Genomic DNA, 11,086 nt, shown 5'->3' with positions numbered 1-11,086 from the left:
CACTGTCACCCTAAACATGCAGGGAGGGAGCATTGTTATGAATCAACATAGCTATAAGGTACAATACCGGGAAGACCATACATTTGCTATATCAATTAGTAGAAAGGTCCAAAATGGGAAAGCTCAGTTCTATGTACTTGGGAGGAGCAGCAACCTTGGTTCCACAATTAAACCTAAAAAGTAACAAATGTCCCAAATAGTTGAGAACCCCCAAATTCAACATGAAAAAAAATCATATATTATAGCAAGTATTCATCAAATGTTTATTCCTTGAATGACAAATAATTTAATCCAACAATCTTCAAATTGCTTAAAACTATGACAATATTTAGCTTTTCAAATTTCATATGACCTTACTCTTTCTGTGCTCTAGTTTCTAAAAGCCTGATAATTCCTTCTATTTCTCTTCAAAAATTCTTACGCTTACAGTGAATAAACTGGCGGCATTATAAAATTATTTTAGTTCGAATGAAAATGTATATTCCTGCAAGACATTTCAACCAGTTGCAAATTATCTGAACTGAAACAAATAAAATTATGCATTAAATTTTTATATCACTCTAAAAGTTCATGAACTATATATTCTACCACTCCAGGTTTTACTTAGAAGTTTCTGATTTTATTTGAATCTTACCGTCCATGAGATTTTCTAATGACATGATAGAAATCTTAATATTCAAAAGTGTTTATACTTTTAAAAGGATGGCAGGAACCTGAAACAGACTTTCTACACAAAAGGCCTCCCTGTTTCTAACAGGAATATACCACGGTCAGGTTTTATGCTCAGGTCACACAAAGATGGGCTGTTACTAGAGAGTTGTTTTATACAGTTGGTATTTTTAATTCTCTATTTTTTGGTTCCAAAACGTAGTCTTCATTTTCATCAGGAAGAGAAGTCTGTAATTTCTTCCAGTTTGAACTCATCCATCCAGTTTTGCAAATCATTTGCATCATTTATCGTCCATAACTTCGCAAAACACTTTAGCCTTTTCCTGGAGAGAAAATAAAATACTATTTCTTTTATAAATGAAATTGTTAGAGGCCAGTACATCTCATGGAAAGCTATGAAAAGTCTGTAACATAGGCTCACAGGCAAGGTGATTGGGAAGCTGTGGTTGGGAAGCTATGTCAGGAAGCATCAGCCTTCCTGAGAAACAAGTTTTTCAGTGCTGCTATTATAATCAAGAGACCAAAGTTGTTGATCAGCTCTCTGACTCCGGGGAGAGGAGAGCCCAGCTTCCTCCCTCTTCTAACTCAGCCAGAGGCTATGTGTGCTCACAGGATGAAAAGTAAAATTGATTTAATAATATAATGCAGGCTATGGAAAGAGTAAAATGCCAACATAACAGAGGCCTACTTAGGGTCTGAAGAGGGAGTATATGAGTTCCAATCACTGCTCCAGCACCAACTAGCTGTGTGACCCTGGTTTCCTGGTCAGCTTCCTACCCCCACCTGGCCTCATTTTCCCCAACTATAACATGGGGATGACAGCAGTACCTATCTCACAAGGCTGTCGTAAGGAATGAGTTAATGTATGTAAAGCAATAAGAACAGTAACTGGCACAGTGTCTAGGCTGCTGCAAAGGACTGACTGCCCAGACTTGCTGGTGCACACAGCAAGCATTCAATAAATATTAGCTATTACCAAACCCACATGAATGCACTGGATTCAGTTTGCTTTCTTTGATCTCGCCAATGGAATCGATGTGACAGGCACTTTTAGTGAAAAGGAAAAACAATAAATGCAGTGTATCCTGATAAATCATCAGATTCCATCCCAATGCAACCTCTTTCTATAATTCTGTCTTTTTAAGATAACTTTCTAGATTTCAAAATGTCATATACTAGTCGGAAGAGTTAAAATATTTATAAATAACCTGTGAATTTCACTGCTCTTGCTTTATAGGCTATATAGCAGCAACATGTATAAACTCTCATATTTTATCACCATCGTGCTTATGTATCTTTTGTAGTAAAGTTTTACTCTAGTTTCTTTAGGGAAAAAGAAAAATAAGAAGACAACAAGAGAGGATTTAAATCAGCCCAAAGAACTACGGGCTAAGCTTATTTTTAAACTCTCACAGATGATCACTTTTCTCTCTAGAAAAATTTTATGTTAATCTATTATGTTACAAATAACTAGAAATAAGCGGTCACTGATTACAACATTTGTTTCTAACTTGGCATTGAGGAAAGGATGCAGAAGAGAAAGTCAACAGAGGAAACGACATGTCTTTTATAGTATTCCAGCACTTTGGACCTGGTTCACCACCATTTACCACTGCAAAGTGTGGAGTGCAAGGCAGAACCACAGAGGCAGGAAGAGGAGAAAGAGAAGCTGGTTGCACGACTGTACGTCAGTATACAAGTTGGCAAGTGCTTAACTAATATTAGGTGTTAATATCTCAATATTTAAATAGGGGATGATTTCCAGAGCTAAAACATATTCTTACGGTATAGTGGTCCGCCAATATGTTCTATTGGACTAACAGCCTGTTCACTCCTGGTCATGTGGTTATGGACCAGGGCAATCATGTCCTGCCCCAGGCCGATCAGACTCTCCAAGCAGAGAAGGAGTGGGGTAGGAGGTAGGTGAGGAGCTTATGTTGTTTTATAATATAATCTTATATTTGGGGAAAAAAGGCTATAATTTATTATTTATTAGTATGATATTTTTCTAGGAATATCTTCCTTTCAAAGTATGTCTCAAGTTTATATGAAGATTAGTATATATACTGACTATATACTTGCTGGCTATCCAGGGTAAAAAGTGAGTGCATTCACAAAAGCGTTCCTAGATGATGGAGAAGTCGGTTAGAATGAAAACTTTGTCACAAACAAATCCACAAAGTAAGTGACGTGTGGATACTGACTCTAATCACCTAGTTATGTGATATTATTATTTTCATTCCTGTCCTGACAGAATTCTTCATCTCTGAATGCAACTACTGCATATCTGAATGCAATATATGAATAAAAGAAGTACTCTAAACATTTTATATATTGAGGTTTCCATTAGTAATTTTTTGCATAAACAAATATTTTAGGCAACGAATGTGCTGGTACATATTAAGGAGTTAATTCTTTAGAAAAATGATTAAAAGAACCAATTTATCAACTTAATAAAGACCTGACTAGAGAGGCATGAGTGAATTCACGTGAGCTTTGGTAAGAGCTGTTTTCATTTTATTGTAATTAAATGTTTCACAATACTTGAAGAGACACTTGAAGGAAGTTCTGATGTTCATTTACAGGACAATCCTCTTCCTGGGACAACCTGGAAGATTTCATTATAAATCAAAAAATGCAGCACAATCATTCTGACCTTTTCATATTTACTAATCCTTCCAGCTCTTTTGATTTGCTAGCTGCTTTCTTTAAAATTTCTCCAGGAACATCTGCTAGTTTAGCCACATTGAGTCCATAACTCCTTGCTGCAACTCCTCTGGTTATTTGATAAAGAAAAGTGACAAAATCAGGAACCTGGTCTTCTTCACCTAAAAAATAGAGTTAAAAGAGAGAGAGAGAGAGAGAGAGAGAGAGAAAGAAAACCATGCTTGAAAGTTGAAAGAAATTAGAGGATTAAAGACAACATACAAATTCTTATAGCTTTATTCAATTAAAATTTATAATCTGAAAAAGAAATCCATTGTTCCTAATCCCTTGTTAGCTCCTTTTATCAATACTACATATCTAGAAAAGGGTAAATACTGCTTTGAAAATGCTTTTGCATTTAGAATCTACCTTTTAGCTCAGTTAAAATGGTTTTTAACAATTACTCATTGTAAGCTAAGAAGTATTTAGTTTTAGGCTGTTTGCTGAAAAATTTCCACTGACCTTCTATATCAAAAAAAGAGTGATTCTGATACATGGTACAATACAATTTCTCCTTTAAAAATAGATTTTAAAAAAAAAGTGTTTTCCAGTGGAAGAATATATGCACCAGTCTTGTAATACACTCTGTAAAGTAACATATATAAAAGATGTTTCTAAGAGTGCTAGAAACAAAACCACAAAAACAGATAAGGAAATATTACATGTCGTACAGTTTAAATAACAAGACCGAGAAATTCTGGCTTATTAAACATCCTAGTTAACTAAGAGCTATACATATTGAAGTGGATGCTGTCTGGTACCACCCAAATCCCACTCAGGACTGAAGGGTTTACTGCCCCAACTGTCAGGAAGGCTGTTAAGCCTGCAACGCTCAGCTGTGTGCTCTCTTTGGGAACGTCCTCAGCTGAAGAGAACTGCTTCACCCAAGGTCGCGTCCCATCTTGGGAAACCTGCGTCCAGTGACTGGTTGCTATGGGGGTTTGTAGGCAGCCTCTAAGATGGCCACCAAAGTTCCCTGCCTCCTAGTGTTCAAGCCCTTGTGTCACTCCCTCTCCTTGAGTGTGGGCTGGTTCAAAGGACTTGCTTCTAATGAATAGAATATGACAAAAATTATGGCATGTCACTTTTGAGATTACATCATGAAAGACTGTGGCCTGTCTTGGGCACTCTCACTTTCTTTCTGGCTTGTTTGCTCTGAGGGAAGCCAGTGGTCATATTGTGGGCTGCCCTATGGAGGTCCCATGGAAAGAAACTGATGTCTCTGGCCAACAAGTCAGTGAGGGCCTGGAAGCCTACCAACAGCCACGTGAGTGAACTTGGAAGTGGCTATTCTGAGGTCTGCCAACAGCATGTGAGTGGGCTGGGAAGTGGATTGCCCCAGTCAAACCCTGAAGCGACTGCTGCCCTGGCCGATACCATGATGTAGCCTGTGAGAGACTGTGAGGCAGAGGTGTTCAGCTGAGCTGCCCCTGGATTCCTGCTCCACAGAAATTATGAGATAATAAACATTTGCTGTGCTAAGCTGCTATGTTTTGGGGGGTAATTTATTATGCAACAGTAGATAACTAATAAAAGGTATAAGGCCTGGCTCTCTCACCCGAAGTTGAGGTAACTCTGAAGGACCAACCCTCGTCAGAGCTCTCTGCAGGGTGGGCTGAAGCCTTATAACTGTAACCCAGCGTTGATCGTGAGAGCACTCCCCAATAAACTCTGGCATGTAAACCTCAGAATCTGCTTCCTGGGGAACCAGTCTACCACACAGTACATATACATGAAGTTAAAACTTCTAAAGAATTGGGATATAATGAAGTACAATAATACAGACAAGACTGTGAAGGGATTCAGAACAAGCCTCCCCAAGTTGTGCCACTCTGGCATGCAGAGTGTCTGAGGCTGAAGACAGGGGAGGCCCCACAGGCTCAGGAAAGGCTTTTTAGCTCCCCCTTCAACGGCCTGAAAGAATTTAGATGGAGGTAGGGGGGGCCCTGGCTCAGAGACAGACTGTTACCACAGATAACGTTTATCTGAATGACCTATGTATAGGGCAAGACAAACATCTAAGTACCAAATATCTGTTTTTCTTATTTCCCTGTGAATTACCGTCCTCCCCTTTGATGCCCAGTCTCCTATCCCATTCCTTAGCTCAGGATGGCACAGAAGCCTCAACTGCTGACTTGCCCTCATATTCTTATGAGGCCCCTGTAGATACATAATTAAATTTGGTTTTCTCCTGTTAATCTGTCTTATGTTAATTTGATTATTAGACCAGCCAAAGAACCAAGAAGGGTAGAGAACAAATTCTTCCCCAACAGCTGCATACAGTTTAATCTTTGATAAACCTAAAGCAGCTCGGGATTACGCAGCTTTTATTACAAAATTCAATATAATTGCACGGTATTGCAAAAATGTCCAAGATGAACCAGATTCACAATGACTTCTGAGACCCTAGTATACTTATTATAAGTTTATCAGGAGCTTTTCTCATATATTATTTCATTGGATAAATGTGTATGCTTTATTCTTTTATCCAGCTAAAAAGCCAAAAGACTGAACACAACAGAGAAAAAGGATAATGGAATTTTCTTTAATCTCCTCTAAGAATTCAGCAACAGACAAATAATACCTTTCTAAGGGTGGGTGCTAGAGGTGGGAGGTGAAAAGAATGCTGACACTCTCAGGAATACATAGACTAAAACTCACATTACAAAGCACTAAGAATACCTTTTGCCTCCAAATAAAACTTAAGGAACACAAAGAACAGGTGACAAAGTGGGTGGGAAAAGACTAGGAAAAGAAGCATGTAGAAACCAGTACCGGCTAACATGGATAGTTTTTTGTTACCCTTCAATGCTCACAAGACCCAAACTGAAGTGAACAGCAGTGGGGTATCAAAAAAGCCAATTCTTTTCATCTCAAAGACAAGTATTGCCTTTATCACTTCAACTGGGTTAGTCCTAACTGACTTCTCCACCTCCAGCCTCTCCTCTATAATCTAGCCTCCACACTGACCTTTCTAAAAAAGAGATTAATTCATCAGTCCATCTATCCATTCATTATCCACCCATCCATCTACCCATCCATCCACCCATCCATCCATCCATCCATCCATCCTTTTCCGAAAGCCTACTAAATGCCACAAAACCCCCTCATTTAAACACTGCTTTGCTGACAGCTTTTTCCTTTTTTTTGCTTTATATACATATAAGATGTAGTATATATAATATAGCTAGCTAAAAAATGTTTCTTAAATATAGCTATAAAATATAGTTAAATTATATAAAATATGATATTGCTCCCAAAAAACTCATTAACATAACTCAGTACAAACAACTGCTGAATTTGTCATCATATGCTGGTCTCTACTTTAGTACTAATTATGGTAGTTCTTACAGCATCAAGGTAAATAATGTAACCACTCTTCCATAATCACCTGAAGGAAATATTTTTATAGTTACGTTCTACTTCAAGACTATCTTTCACCACTCTTCCATGGGAGAGAGAGGGAAGAAGAGGGAGAAGAGAGAGAGAAAGAGAGAGGGAGGCGTGTGTGCATGTACAAAGGAAACATGGAGGTGGAGAGAGCCAGGTCGCAGAGCAGATGGTAAAATGACTCATTTCTTTACAGCTTCAAATAAAAGTTCTTAGTGAGGACCCTACTTGTAAGCTATGACCAATTTCTTAAACAGGTATTACTGAAAAGCTTATCTGACACTGCTGAAAGTAATCATTGAAAGTAATCATTCAAGTTTCTGTTTGTTACAGGGAAACTTAGCAAAACTGTTTTAAAGCAAAACTCCTCTAGACAGGTATTAAAGAGATGTGTGCTGATCAAACAGTTTCTGAAGTCACTTTTAGGACAGATTCATAAAAATTTAGAGATGGATGAGGTTAGGAGACTTTTCCAACATCTTATGGACTGGAAGAGACTAAAACGCAGGTTTCTTACTGCTGGTCCATTGCTTTATCTACCACACCAAAGGAAATAGATAAGCATAGTATCTTGGAAGTCACCCAGAAGGTCACTGGGGCATTTTACTGATGACCAATGGCCTCTAATCTAGACAGAAGAGGAATTAGGTCAGAGGTAAAGGATGAAGCATAGATACAGTCAGGGATAATATTGGAAGTAAGCAGGCAATGGAGGAATGCTTCAAGTTTCTGAGTGAAAATTATTTTCAACCTAAAATTCTAGCCCTAGCTAAATTATAAATCAAGTGTGAAGGTATGGAGACATTTTCATTCATGCAAAATCTTAAAAATTTTACCTTCTTTAGTTGATATTATTAGTAGCCTATCCAAAATCTATTCCACCTCTAAGAAAACCCTGATTTATAAAGGAATTAACTCCCTGACCATTTATCTCAGGGAGCAGTGTCCTCATATCCAGCTCTAAATGTTGACCCCAATTAGTCTAGGCTGATCAAAGTTATCCCTTCCATTCTTACTTCTAGGAATTGGTTTAAGAATGATCATGTGATTCAATCCTGAAAATAAGATAGGACACTGAGGAGAAGCTAGTGGGTATCTAAGAAAAGTTCCCTTGCTCCTAAGAAAGAGTCACAGGAAAAGCTGGTCCCTTTTCTTCCTTCTGACATCGTCAATTCTGGATGCGATGCCCAAAAGAGCTGCAGCCATCTTGCTGCTAGTCTGATGACGAAACCAGCAGGGCAGGAAGACAAAGCCTGGAGAACTGCATAGAAGACGAGCTGAAGCCCACCCTTCCTGAGGTTCCTGTAGTAAGAGATTATATGTATCCTCGTCGTCTGAGCTGGTGTGGGCCCAAGTGTTCTGTTACGTGCAATCCAATGCACAGAGGAGAGGTTAAGAGACTTCCTAGGATGACAGCAATATCTGGGCAGCAGGCCTAGGAAACAACCAGTTCAGATGAGCAGGAGGACAAAGGCCTCCAGGAAGAATGACACCAGTGGGGAAAACTGGAACCAACAGGTTCAGTCATGTGGAAAACTGTCTAGAGAGGTGTTTTGCAAAGCTATTGGAGGATACAGGAATTTTCAACAATAGACTCAAATAAAACAATGAAAGAATGAAAACAATTATTACCTTCAAGAAAAATGTTGTACAAGAAAGAAAACATACTTGGCTCATAAGTAAGGAATACCTACTGGCAGTAATAGTGAAAACAATGAATGTGAATGAAACGGAAAAAATGTGAAACTATTATACCAGGAGGAAGGGCAAGGGAGGGCGGAAGACTCTCATTTAACAGAAGTCAGTAAATATTGTGTCAGGTTGATGAACCAAGAGATAGGAAAATAAGCACAGTATTTAGAACTATGGAAGAAATGGATGAAAGAGTCAAAAGCAGTTGCCTTGGGACTGGAATGGGGAGGGGCCGTGGAGTAATAAAAGGATGGAAGCAGGGGACCACTGCCTGTTAGCATGAGTCTTTAGCTTTATTTAGTTTTTAAAAATTATGTTCACGAATAAAAATCTAAATCAATAAAATAAAATGCCAAAACACTTAAGATGTAAGGGTCTGGGTTAGTAGTCAGTTCACATCAAACACTTACCACTGACCCTTCCCTGCTAGTGAACTCTGTTTTGTTTATCCCATTGGATTTTAGCTTATAAGCTCCTCCTGTCACTTTGGATGCAGATGAATAGATACAAAACTGCTTCCATGAGAGAATTTATGATGTGTTTTTCAAGACCGCATGGTGGTGAAAGGCCAGGACTGCCTAACATTACATTTATCTTAGGTCCAGTGCTTTGTTTTATTTGGGCCAGTTGCCTGATATCTTTTTCAGGTCCATCCTTACTTATTACTTTTCCAAAATAAAATTTGGACTCTGGAGTATCTTTGATAATGGATTTTCCATTGTAGCACACCAACTGCATAAGCCATCACTGGCCCACAGCTTAAAAAAAATTATTATTGGGCTTCCCTGGTGGCACAGTGCTTGAGAGTCCGCCTGCCAATGCAGGGGACACGGGTTCGTGCCCCGGTCCAGGAAGATCCCACATGCCGCAGAGCGGCTGGGCCTGTGAGCCATGGCCGCTGAGCCTGCGCGTCCGGAGCCTGTGCTCCGCAACGGGAGAGGCCACAACAGTGAGAGGCCCGTGTACCGCAAAAAAAAAAAAAAAAAAAAAATTATTATTGAACAGGGGGAAAATAAAAGCTAAAATCTACTATACTACTTACAGCACTTGAATTTTTTCTATTGGCTAATGATGTTCTTTTTCATGAAATGTTTCATTTCTGTGACATGAGTAGTAAGCAGAAGGCTAGGAAAAATACTGTAGCTCCCATATACCATTTCTTGCAGAGCAGAAGAGAACCTGCAGGCAGAGGACATGGATTCTAGGCTCAGTTCAACCCCCACCCAGGTGGCTGACATGGGGAACCCACTTTACCTGAGATTCACTTTCCTTGTCAAATTAAGATAACATGTATGGTCAGTATAGAGTATTGCTCTTAGTAAGTTATTAATGCTAAATGATATTTTGGGAAATGTACTGAGTATTTTTAAAGATAACTAATACACTTGACTGTTAGGGCATCTTTTCTGAGATGGATCTAAGAATAAAACCTAAATGACCCCCTCACCCCACCTTCTTCTTGTAGAAAAATGAGATAAGGAGGGCCAGAGAAGGATTCAGACATGGTGAGGATAAATGCAAATTCTATCTGACCCTAAGCTTAGAGAAAATGAATTTGGACAAATGTCAATTACAATCAACATTCACAGCTTTCATGATTAATAAGCAATAAGTTCATGCTCCTATGAACTTCAAGTTATAAATTATGAAAACCAACAGAATTCTAGTTGTACTTACTGCAAGAACAATTCATACCTGGGTCCTGTTTGCTTTCATCCTCGTTGACCAAGAATCCCATGTGATAATTCCCCACCTGTTGTGAGTAACTTTTTTCTAATTCACAGACTGGTGGATAATGGGTAACAAAGAGGGTTAAGGATTTCACCTAAAGCAGTGAGACACAATGAAAGTTATTTTATTTTTAAATTTTAATTTAAACTTTTCTCCAACTTTATTTTGAAAAATTTCAAACCTTCATAAAAGCTTCAAGACAAGTACAATGAACACTCATGTATCCTTTATCTAAACAACCATTTGTTAGTATTTTGCCATATTTCCCCTTTCTTCCTCCCTCCCCCTCTACACACATACACACACACACACACACACACACACTTTTTTTCCTGAACCATTTGAGAATTGTAGACACCATGACACTTGGTCCCTAAATACTTAAGATTCTATCTTCTGAGAACAAAAACATTCTCCTATATAACCAGAATAAAATTATTCCACTCAAGAAGTTTAACAATGATATAGCACTATTTACTAATATATAGTCCATGAATTTCCCTTACTGTCCCAATAATGTTCTTCACAAATTTCTTTATATTAAAAAAAAAAATCAAGACTCATGTGGTGCACTTAGTCATGCCTCTTTAGTTCCCATTAATCTAGAACAGTTCCCAGACTTCTCTTTTTTCACTTCTATGTCTTTAAAATTTTTGAAGTATCCAAGAGGGCTGTTTTGCATAATCTCCCTCAACTTGGATTTGCCTCATTCAATTCAGATTAAAACTTATTACCAGCAATATTACATATATACGTAGGTGACATATGCTTTTCAGCATATCACATCAGGAGGTACATGATGTCAGTCTGATCTATTATTGGAGATGCTAAAGCTGATTATTTGGTTTAAGTGTGTGCCCAGAAGATTCCTTCACTGTACTGACACCTCTCTCCTTTG

At 38.4% G+C, this 11,086-nt stretch overlaps 1 protein-coding gene across 5 annotated transcripts in view; it reads right to left on the bottom strand.

Annotated features, from left to right (window-relative positions):
* Positions 1 to 245: 245 nt before the first annotated feature.
* Positions 246 to 11,086, bottom strand: part of MSH3 (mutS homolog 3) — a 182,919-nt gene continuing 172,078 nt past the window's right edge. For all 5 annotated transcript variants that reach the window (XM_029217523.1, XM_029217525.1, XM_029217524.1 and 2 more), the window contains exons 22-24: positions 10,153 to 10,282; positions 3,326 to 3,497; positions 246 to 992 (exon numbers count right to left, since the gene is read on the bottom strand). In XM_029217523.1, the coding sequence (XP_029073356.1) occupies positions 884 to 992; positions 3,326 to 3,497; positions 10,153 to 10,282 (411 nt within the window). In that variant the 3' untranslated portion in view covers positions 246 to 883. The remainder of the gene's footprint in view (positions 993 to 3,325; positions 3,498 to 10,152; positions 10,283 to 11,086) is intronic.

The sequence above is a fragment of the Monodon monoceros genome, unplaced genomic scaffold (assembly GCF_005190385.1).
Source record: "Monodon monoceros isolate NGI ecotype Baffin Bay Population unplaced genomic scaffold, NGI_Narwhal_1 Super_Scaffold_12, whole genome shotgun sequence".
In the NCBI taxonomy this organism is placed as follows: domain Eukaryota; kingdom Metazoa; phylum Chordata; class Mammalia; order Artiodactyla; family Monodontidae; genus Monodon; species Monodon monoceros.
Note: the sequence above shows the minus strand (reverse complement) of the source record. Positions and strands in the feature narration are given on the sequence as shown.